This window comes from Schistocerca piceifrons, chromosome 10 (genome assembly GCF_021461385.2).
Source record: "Schistocerca piceifrons isolate TAMUIC-IGC-003096 chromosome 10, iqSchPice1.1, whole genome shotgun sequence".
NCBI classification, from domain to species: domain Eukaryota; kingdom Metazoa; phylum Arthropoda; class Insecta; order Orthoptera; family Acrididae; genus Schistocerca; species Schistocerca piceifrons.
The window spans coordinates 119,380,615-119,398,883 of record NC_060147.1 but is presented as its reverse complement, the minus strand read 5'-3'; the positions used below and the strand labels follow the sequence as shown (position 1 = coordinate 119,398,883).

Here is an 18,269-nt window from a genome sequence, read left to right as displayed (position 1 = left end):
GATTGCTGTACACATTGTTACCTCTGATACCCAGTAGCACGTCTTCTTGCATTGATGCATGCCTGTATTTGTCGTGGTATACTCTCCACAAGTTCATCAAGGCACTGTTGGTTCAGAGTGTCACACCCCTCAACGGCGGTTCGGCGCAGGTCCCTCAGAGTGGTTGATGGGTCACGTCGTCCATAAACAGCCCTTTTCAATCCATCCCAGGCATGTTCTATAGGGTCCATGTCTGGAGAGCCATTCACAAGATGTGCACGTTGGGGGCGCGAATTGTCCATGAAGACGAATGCGTCGCCAATACGCTGCGGATATGGTTGTACTATCGGTCGGAGAATGGCGCCATCCGTGACCACCAGCGGCGTACGTCGGCCCCACATAACGCCACCCCAAAACAGCAGGCAACCTCCACCTTGCAGCACTTGCCGAACAGTATGTCTAAGGCGTTCAGTCTGACCGGGTTGCCTCCTTGTCTGCTTGAAGGCATATGCGACACTCATCGGTGAAAAGAACGTGATGGAAATCCTGAGCAGTCCATTGGGCATGTTGTTGGGCCAGTCTGTACCGTGATGCACGGTGTCGCGGTTGCAAAGATCGACCTCGCCATGGGCGTTGGGAGTGAAGCTGTGCATCATGGAGGCTATTGGGCACAGTTTGAGCCGTAACACGACGTCCTGTGACTGCACGAAAAGCATTATTCAACATGGTGGCGTTGCTGTCAGGGTCCCTCCGAGCCATAATCCGTAGGTAGCCGTCATCCACTGCAGTAGTAGCCCTTGGGCGGCCGGAACGAGGCATGTCATCGGCAGTTCCTGTCTCTCTGTACCTCCTCCAAGTCCGAACATCATTTTGGTTCACTCCGAGACGCCTGGACACTTCATTTGTTGGCATCCCTTCCTGGTACAGAGTAACAATGCGGACGTGATCTAACTGCCGTATTGACCGTCTACGCATGGTTGAACTACAGACAACACGAGCCGTGTGGTGGAATGACTGGAACTGATCAGCTGTCGGACCCCCTCCGTCTAACAGGCGCTGCTCATGCATGGTTGTTTACATCTTTGGGCGGGTTTAGTGACATCTCTGAACAGTCAAAGAGACTGTGTCTGTGATACAGCATGCAGAGTCAACGTCTATCTTCAGGAGTTTTGGGAACCGGGGTGATGCAAAACTTTTTTTGATGTGGGTACAAACCACCATTGTCTCCGGACTGTTACTGTACCGTACACAGTACATAAAGCTGTAGCCGGCCGAAGTGGCCGAGCGGTTCTAGGCGCTACAATCTGGAACCGCGAGACCGCTACGGTCGCAGGTTCGAACCCTGCCTCGGGCATGGATGTGTGTGATATCCTTAGGTCAGTTAGGTTTAAGTAGATCCAAGTTCTAGGGGACTGATAACCTCAGAAGTTAAGTCCCATAGTGCTCAGAGCCATTTGAACCATAAAACTGTAAAATTTGTTTATATCCTTACACATTTAGCACAGTGAGGGGACCGCACCGCACGAAAAATTCCGCCGTACCGAAATTGTGCCTCCTGCGTACTTCACTGTTGGCGCTAGACACGATAGCAGGCACAGTTCTCCAGTCACACGCAAAACCCCACGCTTTGATGGGGTTACCACAGGCTATAGCGTGATTCATTTTTCCAAATCACTCGTTTCCAAATGTCCAAATGTGTGTGAATTCCTAAGGGACCAAACTGCTTTGGTCATCGGTCCCTAGACTTACACACTACTTAAGCTAACTTAAACTAACTTGTGGTAAGAATAACACACACACACACACACACACATGCCCGAGGGAGAACTCGAGGAGGGGAACTCGTTTCCAGTCATCCACTGTACAGGTGCACCGCACTTTACAACAGCTCATTCGTCACTTAGCACTAACCACAGAAATGTGTTGATTGTGAGGAACTGCCGTACCATTCTACCGCGTTCTTTTTAACTGCCTATACAAATCACTGTTGTAACTGGAGTGCTGGCATTACTCTGGAATCCATGTGGCCCCTTTACAACGGGCTTCCGCAAAGCTCCATGGTCTTGTCCGTCAGTACATGAGGTCGGCCTGGTCTTGCATTACAAGGCGAGGCCATGACATCGGGATCACGGATATACACTCATGCTCATAAATTAAGGATAATTGCAGAATGTGGTGCCACACAACGTGTCACTACACAAAACTGGCGCTAACAGCATAGGCACATAGGGAACACACACGGCACAGACCTGTAAGTCCACGGCATTGGTGACAAGTTGAGGAAACCCTCCCGAAACACATGTGCTACAAAACGCCACTGTTTCCTGCGCATGTACCCCGACATCAGTATGGGATATGATCACCGTGCAGACGTACACACGCCGCCAACGGGTTGGCATACTCTGGATCAGGTGGTCGAGCAGCTGCTAGGGTATAGCCTCCCATTCTGGCACCAGTGCCTGTCGGAGCTCCTGAAGTGTCGTAGGGGTTTGAAGACGTGCAGCGATACGTCGGCCGAGAGCATTCCAGACGTGCTCGATGGGGTTTAGGTCTGGAGAACAGGCAGGCCACTCCATTCGCCTGATACCTTCTGTTTCAAGGTACTCCTCCACGATGGCAGCTCGGTGGGGCCGTGGGTTATCATTCATCAGGACGAAGGTGGAATCCACTGCACCCCTGAAAAGGCGGACATACTGGTGCAAGATGACATCCCAATACACCTGACCTGATACAGTTCCTCTGCCAAAGACATGCAGGGGTGTACGTGCACCAATCATAATCCCAACCCACACCATAAAACCACGACCTCCATACAGGTCCCTTTCAAGGACATTAAGGGGCTGGTATCTGTTCCTGGTTCACGCCAGATGAAAACCCGGCGAGAATCACTGTTCAGACTATACCTGGACTCGTCCGTGAACATAACCTGGGACCACTGTTCCAATGACCATGTACTGTGTTCTTGACACCAGGCTTTACGGGCTCTCCTGTCACCAGGGGTCAGTGGAATGCACCTTGCAGGTCTCCGGGTGAATAAACCATGTATGTTCAGTTGTCTTTAGCCTGTGTGTCTGGAGACAACTGTTCCAGTGGCTGCGGTAAGGTTCCAAGAAAGGCTACCTGCAGTACTCCGTGGCCGTCTGCGGGCACTGATGGTGAGATATCGGTCTTCTTGTGGTGTTGTACACTGTAGACTTCCCGTACTGTAGCGCCTGGACACGTTTCCTGTCTGCTGGAATCGTTGCCATAATCTTGAGATCACACTTTGTGGCACACGGAGGGCCCGTGCTACAACCTGCTGTTTTTGACCAGCCTCCAGTCGCCCTAGTATTCTACCCCTCATAACGTCATCAGTGTGTGTTCTTTGAGCCATTTTCAACACATAGTCACCATCAGGACGTCTAAAAACGTCTACACACTTACTCGCTGCACCGTACTCTGACATGCACCAACACACCTCTGCGTATGTGGACTGCTCCCAGCGCCACCGTGCGACGACCGCAGGTCAAATGCACCGCATGGTCATACCCCGAGGTGATTTAAAACCGCAAACCGCCCACCAGAGCGTTGTTTCACCATGTATCAGCATTATCCTTAATTTATGAGCATGAGTTTACTTCAAACTTTGTACACCTTTAGTAGGCCACTAAAACAACACATTGTGCAGGTAGGAGGAAATCGCAACGGAAGTTTTTCGCGTCTATTGTGTAACTGATGTATCCATGCGGAAGTGCTAACGTAAGGAGTCACGGTAGCTGAGCGACGCCCTAGCCACAGGACATTTCATATGACTGTGGGAAAAAAAGAGCTGCTGGCACGGTAGCTCAGTGTGTTCGGTCAAAGAGATGACTGCTCTCTGTAATAATAATAATGATAATAATAAAACCTGAGTGATGGGAGCAACAACGAACTTCAACGGATGTCATGTGACGTCCGCTACGACCAAATACAACGAACAGTACCGGAAAATAAGCGGTTAGCGTTCGCGCGTTGCAAGCGGGTCGTGAACGACGCTGCGGTTCTAATCCGCTTACTTTGTAATCTATATTTTTTTCATCACTGGTCACATAATTTAATTTATATGACATATGAGAGGTAATATAATGAAAAAACCCGCGTGCTTTTTCATGAAGTTGTAGTAAATTTAATATGTTATTTGACTATTTACTATTTGTAATTTAATATTCGACGACGAGGGGGAGGCTCGGAAAGCCCAGGTTAAACCTCGATGCGAATGACGTTGTTCACAATCAGTAATATATAAGGGGCGTCCAAAAAGAAACAAGGCGGAGGCATAATGACCTGTATGTCAGAGGTATTGACCCTGGCTGTTGAGACACTTGTCACACTGTGACACAAGGCGGTGAATGGCTGCCTCATGAAATTCTCGGGGCTGCGATGTTAACCAGTTCTGCACGTACAGCTGGACGTCGTCGTCTGATGTGAATCGTTTGCCCCTCAGAGCCTTTTTAAGAGGACCGAAAATGTCTTAATCACAGGGAGATAGGTCCGGGCTGTATGGAGGGTGGCCGAGAACCTCAGATTTGAATTTCTGCAGGAGTGTCGCGACTGTATGAGGCTTTGCATTGTCGTGGAGCAGAATGACCTCACTGGTGAGATTGCCTGGTCGTTTTGATTTGATCGCTTGGCGAAGGGTGGTCAATGTTTGCGAGTAACGCTGGGCATTCACTGTTGTCCCGTGCTGCAGGAAGTGAATCAGAAGAGGGCCATCGGTCAAAGAAGAACGTCAGCATAATATTTCCTGCACTCGTGTGGATGGCCTTGGTTGTTTTGGTGGTGGTGTCCCTGGATGATTTGTCGTTTTGATTCTGGTTCGAAGTGATGACACCCCGACTCATCTCCAGGCCACCACTCGTGCCAGCGCTGCAGATGAGCGAGACAGTGGGCCATTGGACATGCTTGCTGGTGCGGTTGAAGACTGTGGGGCACCCCTCGGGCACACACATTGCGCATGTCCAGTCGTTCCTTCATGATGGTGTGAACACTTCCGAAGCTTAATCCGACCACGGCGGCTATGGCTTTCACTGTCACTCGACGGTCCTGGGTAATGAGTGCATCCACCAGCTGGACGATGTCATCGGTAATGCAGTGTGGTGCTCCAGACCGTGCATCATCGGCTAAGGACACCCGTCCTTCCCTGACGCGCTTGTGCCACGCCTTGACCCTTGCAAGGGACATGCAGTGTCCGCCGTACACTTGTGACATTCGTCGATGAATGTCTGTTCCTCCTACTCCTTCCGCTGTCAGAAAACGAACAACACCTCTTTACTCTTCTGTTGACGCCTCCATGTCACTGTTTGCAATGCGACTGGCAGCGGTGGACCATTGATGCATGCTGGTGCTAGCTCTGTATAGTCACGTGACTTGCCCTCTAACGACGGGCTGTGAACTTACACGCTCTGATCGGAACCACGTTGCACTCGCCACGATATTACCCTCTTGTCGCCAGTTTGCGTATTTCAGACTCCGGCTCGTTTCTTTTTGACGCCCCGTATAGTATGTCATAAAATGCCAGACCACAAGAATAATGTACAATTACTCGTCGGATGTGCTCTCGAGATCACACTTTGCAGGATGGTATTTGCCATATAGTCATGGAAAACGTAGACGTTCGTCTTACCTAGCTTGAACGGTGACCAATTAACCGCAATGGATTCTTGCAACCAGCCCCTTTGCACAGCTACATCAGTTATGTCACAGACGCGCAAAACTGCTGTTGCGATTTTCTCGGAACTGGCAGAGTAGTGCACCTTACTACTTGCACATTATGTTGTTTTACTGGCCTACTAAAGGCGTACAAAGTTTTGAAATAGATCTGTGATCCCAACGTCTTGGCCTCCTCTTGCTAGTTGTGGTCGTTTGTTCGCGTTTCCGTTTCACATCACATCAACGACAGTCGACTTGGACAGCTTTAGAAGCGTTGATTGTCCCTTATGGGTTCTTTTACTCACATGATATTTAATTACTATTCCACGTTGGAAGTCGCCGAGCTCTCGTGACCGTCCCCCTCTGCTGATGCTGCCTCTGTGCTGACAACACAGCACTCTCGGCCTCCTTTTGTACTGGCGGGTCTTCCCCGTCACATCTACTGCTCAGTCCGCGCTACGTGGGTATGTCCAAATACACTCATGCTCATAAATTAAGGATAATGCTGATACGTGGTGAAACAACGCTCTGGTGGGCGGTTTGCGGGTTTAAATCACCTCGGGATATGACCATGTGGTGCATTTGACCTGAGGTCGTCCCACGGTGGCGCTGGCTGCAGTCCACATACGCAGAGGTATGTTGGTGCATGTCAGAGTACGGTGCAGCGAGTAAGTGTGCAGACGTTTTCAGACGTGCTAATGGTGACTGTGTGTTGAAAATTGCTCAAAGAACACATTGATAACGTTATGAGGGGTAGAACACTAGGGCGACTGGAGGCTGGTCAAACACAGCAGGTCGTAGCACAGGTCCTCCGTGTGCCACAAAGTGTGAAGTCAAGATAATGGCAACGCTTCCAGCAGACAGGAAACGTGTCCAGGCGCTACAGTACGGGACGTCCACAGTGTACAGCACCACAAGGAGACCGATATCTCACCATCAGTGCCCGCAGGCAGCCACGGAGTACTGCAGGTAGCCTCGCTCAGGACCTTACCGTGGCCACTGGAACAGCTGTCTCCAGACACATAGTCTACAGACGACTGAAGAGACATGGTTTATTCACCCGTAGACCTCCAAGATGCATTCCACTGACCCCTGGTCACAGGAGAGCCGGTAAAGCCTGGTGGCAAGAACACAGTACATGGTCCAGAATTCTCATTCTGGAAACATTCCCCAGGCTGTGGCTAAGCCATGTCTCCGCAATATCCTTTCTTTCAGAAGTGCTAGTTCTGCAAGGTTCGCAGGAGAGCTTCTGTAAAGTTTGGAAGGTAGGAGACGAGGTACTGGCAGAAGTTTAGCTGTGGGGACGGGGCGTGAGTCGTGCTTGGGTAGCCCAATTGGTAGAGCACTGGCCCGCGAAGGGCAAAGGTCCAGAGTTCGAAGCTCGGTCCGGCACACAGTTTTAATCTCCCAGGAAGTTACCGTAAATGGTTATCGGAACAGTGGTCCCAGGTTTATGTTCACAGACGAGTCCAGCTATAGTCTGAACAGTGATTCTAGCCGGGTTTTCAATTGCCGTGAACCAGGAACTAGAAACCAACCCCTTAATGTCCTTGAAAGGCACCTGTATGGAGGTCGTGGTTTGATAGCGTGGGGTGGGATTATGATTGGTGCACGTACAGCGCTGCATGTCTTTGACAGAGGAACTGTAACACGTCAGGTGTATCGGGACGTCATTTTGCACCAGTATGTCCGCCTTTTCAGGGGTGCAGTGGGTCCCACCTTCCTCCTGATGGATGATAACGCACGACCCCACTGAGCTGCCATCATGGAGGAGTACCTTGAAACATATCAGGCGAATGGAGTGGCCTGCCTGTTCTCCAGGCCTAAATGCCATCGAGCACGTCTGGGATGCTCTCGATCGACGTATCGCTGCACGACACTTCAGGATCTCCGACAGGCACTGGTACAAGAATGGGAGGCTATACCCAAGCAACTGCTCGACCACCTGATTCAAAGTATGCCAACCCGTTGTGCGGCCTGTGTACGTGTGCATGGTGATCATATTCCATATTGATGTCGGGGTACATGCGCAGGAAACAGTGGCGTTTTCTAGCACATGTGTTTCGGGACGGTTTTCTCAACTTATCACCAATACCGTGCACTTACAGATGTGTGTCGTGTGTGTTCCCTATGTTCCTATGCTATTAGCGACAGTTTTGTGTAGTGACACGTTGCGTGGCACCACATTCTGCAATTATCCTTAATTTATGAGCATGAGTGTATTTTTGATCAGACTGCGTATTTGTAAATAATGTGAGAATGCTCCTCGTCTTCGACAAGGAAATCGAGGACAACAATGTGTGTTTGTTAGCTGTTGTTAAGTGGGCTGTGTGCTCGCATCATCAGTGGCTTACCTTGAACTCGGCTTCGAGCCGCTCCAGCTGCTTGGCACTGTACGCTTGACGCGGCTTTCGGTCCAGCCCCGGCTTCCGAGAACGCCTTCCAGAGGGCTTCGGGGCTGCAAGGTGAGGAGGAAATTAGTTACGGCTGGTGTGAACGGGTCAGTAGGACATAGCTTATAAGGTTAGCTTCAGCGCTCAAAAGACAGCAGATTTATTTATTTACCATTGTATGGAACAAGAATTTCCAGAAGGCTTTTGACACTGTACCACACAAGCGGCTTGTAGTGAAATTGCGTGCTTATGGAATATCGTCTCAGATACGTGACTGGATTCGTGATTTCCTGTCAGAGAGATCACAGTTAGTAGTAATTGACGGAAAGTCGTCGAGTAAAACGGAAGTGCTTTCTGGCACTCCTCGAGGTAGTGTTACAGGTGTAAGTAGCGCTCTATATGAAAATCACTGACTGTGCTGTGTGCAGTCTGAGGCTGGTCGGCATTGTTGCAATATTTGCTATTGTAGTGTTGGGCAGTTGGATGTGAACAGTGCGTAGCGTTGCGCAGTTGGAGGTGAGCCGCGAGCAGTGGTGGATGTGGGGAGTGAGATGGCGGAGTTTCGAGAGCGGACGATCTGGACGTGTGTCCATCAAAGACAGTAAATTTGTAAGACTGTATGTCATGAACTGATATATATATTATGACTTTTGAACACTACTAAGGTAAATACATTGTTTTTTCTCTATCAAAATCTTTCATTTGCTAACTATGCCCATCAGTAGTTAGTGCCTTCAGTAGTTAGAATCTTTTATTTAGCTGGCAGTATTGGCGCTCGCTGTATTGCAGTAGTTCGAGTATTGAAGATTTTTGTGAGGTAAGTGAGTCATGAAAGGTACAAAGTTATTGTTAGTCAGGGCCATTCTTTTGTAGGGGTTACTGAAAGTCAGATTGCGTTCGCTAAAAATATTGTGTGTCAGTTTAGTGTTGATCAGAATGAGTAAAGAGAGATATGTCTGAGTATGTTCAGTTCTGCTCAGCTGTTTGAAAAGCAAATAACGTAAGAGGTTTATCACCACAGTAATTCATAAATTTTTCAAAGGGGACGTTTCATACAGGGCCTCTGTTGTCTGTTATCTACGTGTCAAGGAAACAAGCTTAGCAGTCCTGTTAGGTTGTTTGCAGATGACACTGTCACTTATCGACTAATAAAGTCACGAGAACATCAGAACAAATTGCAAAACGATTTAGAAAAGATATCCGTATGGTGCGAAAATAGTCTATTGATCCTAAATAACGAAAAATGTGCGGTCGTCCACATGAGTGCTAAAAGGAATCCGTTGAACTTCGGTTACACGATAAATCAGTCAAGTCTAAAAGCCGTAAATTCAACTAAATACCTAGGAATTACAATTACGAACAACTTAAATTGGAAGGAACACATACAAAAATGTTGTGGGGGAGGCTAGGCAAAGACTGATTTTGATCGGCAGGACACTTAGAAAATGAAACAGGTCTACTAAGGAGACTGCCTACACTACGCTTGTCCGTCCTCTTTTAGAATACTGCTGCGCGGTGTGGGATCCGCACCATATAGGATTGGCAGAGTACATCGAAAAAGTTCAAAGAGGGGCACCACGTTTTGTATTATCGCGAAATGTGGGACAGAGTGTCATTGAAATGATACAGGATTTGGGATGGACATCATTAAAACAAAGGCATTGTTTTTTTTGCGGAGAAATCTTCTCATGAAATTCCAATCACCAACTTTCTTTTCCGAACGCGAAAATATTTTATTGACACCGACCAACATAGGGAGAAAAAAATGGCTCTGAGCACTATGGGACTTAACATCTGAGGTCATCAGTTCCCTAGAACTTAGAACTACTTAAACCTAACTGATCTAAGGACATCACACAAATCCATGCCCGAGGCAGGATTCGAACCTGCGACCGTAGCGGTCGCGCGGTTTCAGACTGAAGCGCCTAGAACCGCTCGGCCACACAGGCCGCCCTACATAGGGAGAAACGATTACCACGATAAAATAAGGGAAATCAGAGCTAGTACGGATCGATATAGATGTTCGTTCTTTCCGCGCGCTATGCGAGATTGGAATAATAGAGAACTGCGAGGGTGGCTCGATGAACCGTCTACCAGACACTTAAATGTGATTTGCAGAGTATCCATGTAGATGAAGATGTGCAAGAGTAATATACAGAAGGACGGAAAAGAGGACTGAGGATTTGTTAGATGACCATGACTTTGGCTGTAGTAAAGGTAGGCACCAGAGAGGCAATTTTGAAGTTGCGGTTGATAATGCAAGCAAGGCTAAAGAAAAATCGAGACACTTTCACAAGATTTGTCGACTTGGAAAAAGCGTTCGACAATGTCAAATGGTGCAAGATGTTCGAAATCCTGAGAAAATTAGTGGTAAGCCGTAGGGGTACGATACGTACAATAGCAAAGTACCAAGTACGAAGTGCTCGGATTAAAAATGGTCTAAGACGAGGATGTAGTCTTTCGCCCCTGCTCTTCAGTCTACTCTTACATCGAGGAAGCGATGGCAGAAGTAAAACAAAGGTTCAACAGTAGAATTAAAATTCAAGGTGAAGGGATATTAATAATAAAATTCGCTGATGATATTGCGATCTTCGGTAAAACCGAAGAAAAAGTACAGGATCTACTGAATGGAATGAACATTCTAATGAATACAAAATATCGATTCAGAGTAAATAGAAGAAAGATGAGAGCAATGAGAAGTAGCAGAAATAAAAAAAGCGAGAAAGTAAAATCGGAATTCGTGATCACAAAGCACATAAAGTTAACGAATTCTGCTAACTAGGTAGCTAATAACCCATGACATTTTCAACTCTCGCAAGCATACGTTCAATCAGGTGGTGGAATGCTTCTTGGGGAATGGCAGCCAATTCTTCACGGAGTGCTGCACTGAGGAGAGGTATCGATGTCGGCCAGTGAGGCATGGCACGGCGTTCCAAAACATCCCAAAGGTGTTCCATAGGATTCAGGTCAAGGCTCTGTGAGGCAAGTCCGTTACAGGGATGTTACTGTCGTGTAACCACTCCGCCACAGTCCGTGCATTATGAACAGGTACTCGATTGTGTTGAAAGATGAAATCGCCATCCTCGAAATGATCTTCGACAGTGGGAAGCAAGAGGGTGCTTAAAACATCAATGTACGCCTGTGCTGTGACAGTGCCCTGCGAAACAACAAGGGGTGCAAGGCCCCTCCATGAAAAACACGACCACACCATAACACCACCGCTTCCGAATTTTACTGTTGGGACTACACACGCTGGCAGATGATTCATAGGATATTCACCATACCCAAACCGTGCCGTCAGATCACCACATTGTGTACCGTGATTCTCACTCCTCACAATGTTTTTTCACTGTTCAGTCGTCCTATGTTTACGCTCCTTACACGAAGCGGCGCCGTTTGGCATTTATCGGCGTGATGTGTGGCTTACGAGCAGTCGCTCGACCATCAAATCCGCCTCCTGCCTAACTGTGATGATGCAGTTTGAAATTCGTGAGTGATGGTCTGGATAGATGTCTGCCTATTACACACTACGACCCTCTTCAACTGTCGGCGGTCTCTGTCAGTCGACAGACGAGGTCGGCCTGTACGCTTTTGTGCTGCACGTGCCCCTTCACGTTTTCACTTCATTTTCACATCGGAAACGGTGGACCTAGGGATGTTTAGAAGTGTGGAAATCACGCGTACTGACGTATGACTCAAGTGACGCTCGATCAGCTGACCACGTTCGAAGCCCGCGATTTCCGCAGAGCGCCCCATTCTGCTCTCTCACGATGTCTAATGACTACTGAGGTCGCCGATATGGAATACTTGGCAGTAGGTGGCAGCACACTGCACCTAATATGAAAAACGTATGGTTTGGGGGGGGGGGGCGGTCCGGATACTTTTGATCACATATTGTAGCTCTCCGCGCTAATCTTTCTTGCACCAGCCTCTTTATCGCACCTACCGCGGCCTACATCCACTTGAACCTCCTTACTGTACTGAAACCCTGTTCTCGGTCTGCAATTTTTACCACCCCACCACACTTCCATGCCTTATCAAGCTGACAGTTCGTTGACGTCTTAGGGTCTGTAGTGATGATGCTATAGTGTACGGGAAGTTGTCGAAGTTGAGTGGTTGTACGAGCATACAAGAAGACGCAGACAAAATTTCTAGCTGGAGGCATGAATGGCAGCTGGCCCTAAACGTGGAGAATAAGTTAATGCGAACGAAAACAGCGTTAATAGTGTCCTGCTTGACGCAGTCACGCCGAGTAAAAATATCTAGGCGTAAAGTTGCAAAGCAATATGAAATGGAATGAGCGTGTAAGGACTGTTGTTGAGAAGGCGAATCGTCGACTTCAGTTTATGGGCAGAATTTTAGGAAAGTGGGTTCATCTGTAAAGCAGACCACATACAGCATGCTAGTGTGAACCAATGTTGATTTTTGTTTCGTGTGACATAATCACAAATGAAAAATTTTCGAATTTTTTTCCTTTGGTTGTAGTGTGAATCCTTGCTTCTTGCCAAATTTCACGATTCTAAGTCGACGGAAAGTACCATGTAGATTCTGATGAATGAATTAGCGAGTATCAAAATACGTGACACAAGTGGCCATATATTTTGATTGCATTGACTTAGTAGCTTGACTTTTTTTAAATCGCGAAGGGACCGTAGACCTTAATATGTGACAGAAATTTCAACTTGATACGTCTACTCGTTCCCGAGTAAAAAGGTCTTGAAAAGTAGGACGGACAGGAATACAGTGAGGACAACAAAGTGCCGCGCGGGATTAGCCGAGCGGTCTTAGGTGCTGCAGTCATGGACTGTGCGGCTGGTCCCTGCGGAGGTTCGAGTCCTCCCTCGGGCATGGGTGTGTGTGTTTGTCCTTAGGATAATTTAGGTTAAGTGGTGTGGAAGCTTAGGGACTAATGACCTTAGCAGTCCCGTAAGATTTCACACACATTTGAACATTTTTTTGACAACAAAGTGAGCCTTTGAGGGTCTCGTTTTTACCTACTGAAGTGTGGCACCCGTTTGTCAGTTATTTCGAATTGCAGGCTTCAAGTCATCGAAAAACAGGCAATGTTCCAGAATTAGCCACTGTGCTTCAAAAACTGCGAACATAGCTTTTCCTATGCGGGGATTACTGGGTTGGTGTTTCCGTTTCGTGCTCTGGCGTTTGCTTTCTGATTCAAGCTGTCGAACTCATTCTTTACGTCCAGTGATGACTCATTTTAAACACTACATTATTTGTTTATAGTTAATTTAAATTTCTTTAATTTTTTGCTCTAAAATTTTCGCATATTGATACTACATTTTCTATATATGTAAAGTGTGCTGTACTGGAGGTATAAGTTCTTTGCATTGTATATGAATAATGTATGTAAAATACTATGTAAATTGTTTACTACGTTAAATAATTTTCTGATGTATTTAAAAATATTTGTCTGTATGAACTGTACACGTTGATGTCAGTTTAACCATTGTAAGAAATGATCACGCGTAGGAGCAATGTAAGAAATAGGTGTTACGTAAAAACCAGTGTGCTTTTGTTTGAAACGGAGGTGGATCTTGGGAGTGGAAAAGGTGGCAAGGGCGAATTGGCGCGCTATGTAGAACAAGGGGGGGAAGTAAGTCACACAGTCTGTAGGCAGCAGTGACTGAGGCAACACTCTTGTGGAGCAGGAGAAGCTTTGCCTGCAAATTTCCACAAGAATGCCTCGGATGAAGACTGTAAACGGCTTACGGCATAGCTGCGAGTTGTTGAGCTGCTGTATGTAAAACTGAACGACGGAAAGAAGAGAAACTGAGTCGATACAGCAAGATACTTGCAGGCCGTACTGTGGGTAGTGTAGCCGCCATAACAGCTCGCCACACTCAAGCCCGCAGCCAGAAGATAAGATTTTTCTTTGGTATTTAACTTTTGTACAGCGTGAACCATTAATTCAAACTGTATTTTATTAGTGAATAATCATTATTGAACTTTAAAGAAAATGGTTCACCCTGTTATTTCATCCTAATCATACACCTATATAGGGTTCCTTCCTGCTGTTTGATTAATTCGAGTGTCCTGTTCTACATACTTATGAAGTGTCAAGTTAATATAAAGAGGCACCATTCAAATTGTTTCTGTGTAAATAGTAAGATGTATGCATGAGGGTAATGAAATTACGTCTCAGTAGTGGAAGAGTTAATGTAATTTGCGCATCATAAAATTAAAGAGTTCATAAATATTTTCATCTTGAGCAATAGTTAAAGAAAAGGCCTCTTAGTTGTTTCACTTAAAGGCGTAGTTAGAGTAATAACACATCCATGCTTTAGTACACTACAGAGAAATAAAGTGAAACTATTCTTGTATCAAAAGTTTTCCTAACTATTGTAAAAAGTTATAGTAAAAGTTTGCTAACGTAAAATTTAGTCAGAGTGAAGCAAAGTTACTAGAATCTGTTAAATGACTATACAGAGTTACTTCAAAGAGTAATAGATTTTGAAATAAATTCCAGTAAGAAAGTGGTTTTCTTGAAGTGGAATGTTCAGTATAAAAAGTGTGTGCTTTAGTGTCCAACTATTTTAGTATTTGAGTTTTTTAGTTATAGAAAGTGTTTTTCTATAGGTCCCCCCTGGCCAAATTTTTTTAGCTTCCTTGAAGTTATCTACTGGGCTTTTCCTCTTTTAAAAACGTAATGTATAAGGGTGTAGTAGTCAAATAATTCCAGTGTCTACACCAGCGTTGTTTACGTGGAGTAACATTTATTTGAAGAAGCGACTTAAACAGTAGCAAGAAAGTAGGCAAAATTCATACTTCTGTTTTGCCAAGACTTCACTGTTGCATTGCCTGGATAGACTGGCAACCGCTAGTACTTATTTTAAACCACTAAATGAACCTCGGACTGAGTTGTCCTAGCTTCAGTATACTCGTAATATTATTCATACCGCATTTTTTCCAGCTACTGTGTAAGATCTTAGGAAATGAACTGAATAGGCTGATTTACTTATCCATTAGATATAGCACACGATCAAATCCTGTAAAAAGGGTAACTATATTGATTAGCTTTTCCTATTAAAAGAACTATCCTCCCATAGTGTACTTTATTTGGAAGCTAACTTTAGTAAGAGGGTTATACGTGGCAACATAAAGACAGGGTTTTCTGTTATTTAGGTAAAAGCATACTAAATTACAGGAGTAGTGGTAGGGTTATAAGGCAAAATATATGCCGTCCGACAACTGTCTCTATCCACACTGTGCTAAATCATATCAGAAAGGATACATTCGTTGAACGAAACATTTTATTAAAAATAGTTTGGTGATCATCTGTACGCCGCAAAATAAGTTTCAGACTGAATCTAAGCGCCTAATGACAGTGTCACCAACTACTTGCAGTACACGCTTTCGACTTATTTGACAGTGCAGTGCAATTTCGTACACACGTAAATGAAATAAACAATCTACTAACAATGATTTGGTAACAATACAAATCACGTAACGTAAATTTTGTTTTCCAAAAAAATAACTTTATCCTTTATTTAAGCACATGTTGGAACTGTTGACCATGGGCTGAAAGGTACATTTGCAATCGCCGTTCGAAAGAGTGATGAACAGAAGTAACCACAGTGGATGACATGGTAGGGTACGCACTGGCGATTCGACGACACATACCGTCTTGCGTAGCTGGGGATTCGTAACAGAGAGAGTCTTTGAGCGCTCTCCAAAGAAAGAAATGGAGAGGAGACAAATCGGGGGGACCTCGCAGGCCGTTTGGCAATAGAAATCGGTCATTTCCAACATCCAGGAACGTAGTCATTCAGTATGTGCGTTGCAACACTGGACGAGTGAGCTGGACAACCGTCGTGTTGCAGCCACGTACACTTCCGTGTATCCAGTGGTACCTCTTCTAGAAGAATCGGCAGGACGTTAGACAGAAAGTGAGCGTGCGAATGTCCATTAAGAACGCGTGAGATGAAGTGAGGTTCCACGATGTAGTTTCCTATGGTGCTCCACCATACGTTTACGGTCCATGGTCATTGATGTTGTATCTGACGAAGCCAGTGTGCATTTCCTGCTGCCCAGTAGTACATCTTATGAAAATTTACACTAGTGTGGTTAGTAAACGTTGCTTCATGGGTAAAGGGCTCACTTGGGAAAATCGTAGTTTCGACGAAGTGCTGGGCTCTGCCTGTACATCTGGTGGTGTTTTTTCGGCTGAATGGTAACCGGAATCTTCAGATGTTTATTTTTTTTCTTGTTACTTAACGATACATTTTATTATATTGTTACGACGTAGGTAAATTAGATGCCAATTATTCTCGAATAAACACTTTATTCACGTTGAAAAATGCAACACTAGTACTCTTAGCACTAAAACACACACGGTCACACTCCGCGTATTTCTAATATCACAAAGCACAACACTGACTGAAGTGCGTGGTAATAGCCAATAATCGCAATTGTTCACTTTTTATCACTTCCAAATTATCGCGACCATTGTAATTTTCAGACTGACTACCTGGCAGCAACTCTGCTTCCCATATACATAATGTGGCTCGGTTCTTTCGACAACATTCGCTGCCAGAATTTTCGTTTCCAGACTTTTATGGAGTGTGAACAAATACCCACTGTGAAAGCGACAAGCCAATATGTACCTTACGACGTATAATGTAAGGGCGAGTTTCCAACGATGATGTCATCCGGCAATTTACGCGTGTGGAACTTTTATTGTCGATTCCGTTTCTTTCTAGTGCATTCAACAGGGGGCCTATATAGTAACAATGCGTTTTTAGGAATCTTCTCGAAAGTCACTATTACCGGAGATATACACTTCAACAGCAACTATTGCGACGTTATTAGTAAAAATATTGTTACAAGACTCGTAACAATATTTTTACTGACATAATACTACGAATTACTATTATTAATACTTCACAATCAAGCGAGCACTCTCATTATTATCTTCACACTTGCACTTGCTACAACTAGGACGTTTTACTTATTCATTCTTCAGTCTTTATATTCCTGCTTCTGAATGTAAACTAGCTTCCTATTCGACGAATAGACCGTATTTATAACGCTACGTATCGAAGGTTTTCTGTCCCACGTTCTGTGAAGAGTCGTGGACGGCCAACCATTCAGCGGCTACTGGTAGTTACACCGTCCTTTACCTCTTTCCGTAGATGCTCACGACAGTAGCACGTGACATTCGACCAGTTTCGCTGTTTTCGAGATACTCGTTCACAGGTTCACATCTACATCAACATCTCCAAGCCACCTAATGGTGTATGGCGGAGGGTCTTTCGGACCACTATCTGATCCCTCCAACCCTGTCCCACTCGCGAAGAGTGCGTGGGAAGAATGATTGTCGGTAAGTCTCTGTATTGGTTGTAATTTCTCGAATTTTCTCCTCGTGGTCAATGCGGAGACAAATAATATGTTGTCCGACTCCTCCTGAAAAGAGCTGTCCAGAAATTTCAGTAGTAAATTTCTCCGTGATGCACAAAGTCTTTCTTGTAACGTCTGCCAGTTGAGTTTGTTTAGCATCTCCGTAACGCTCTCTCGCCAGCTAAACGATCCCGTGACGAAACGTGCTGCTCTTTGTTGGATCTTCTCTATCTCCTTTATCAGTTCTGTTTGACGGGGATCCCAGACAGATGAACAATACTCAAGAATCGGGCGTGGGAAGAATGATTGTCGGTAAGCCTCTGTATTGGTTGTAATTTCTCGAATTTTCTCCTCGTGGTCAATGCGGAAGATGTATGTGGAGGTAAGTAACATGTTGTCAGACTCCTCCTGAAAAGAGCTGCCCAGAAATTTCTGTAGTAAATTACTCCGTGATGCACAAAGTCTTTCTTGTAACGTCTGCCAGTTGAGTTTGTTTAGCATCTCCGTAACGCTCTCTCGCCAACTAAACGATCCCGTGACGAAACGTGCTGCTCTTTGTTGGATCTTCTCTATCTCCTTTATCAGTTCTGTTTGACGGGGATCCCAGACAGATGAACAATACTCAAGAATCGGGCGTGGGAAGAATGATTGTCGGTAAGCCTCTGTATTGGTTGTAATTTCTCGAATTTTCTCCTCGTGGTCAATGCGGAAGATGTATGTGGAGGTAAGTAACATGTTGTCAGACTCCTCCTGAAAAGAGCTGCCCAGAAATTTCTGTAGTAAATTACTCCGTGATGCACAAAGTCTTTCTTGTAACGTCTGCCAGTTGAGTTTGTTTAGCATCTCCGTAACGCTCTCTCGCCAGCTAAACGATCC

At 45.7% G+C, this 18,269-nt stretch overlaps 1 protein-coding gene across 1 annotated transcript in view; it reads right to left on the bottom strand.

Annotated features, from left to right (window-relative positions):
- LOC124718744 (homeobox protein engrailed-2-like) overlaps positions 1–18,269 on the bottom strand; it is a 148,909-nt gene that overhangs the window by 22,132 nt on the left and 108,508 nt on the right. The window contains exon 6 of the mRNA XM_047244359.1: positions 8,001–8,104. Coding sequence (XP_047100315.1) covers positions 8,001–8,104 — 104 coding nt within the window. The remainder of the gene's footprint in view (positions 1–8,000; positions 8,105–18,269) is intronic.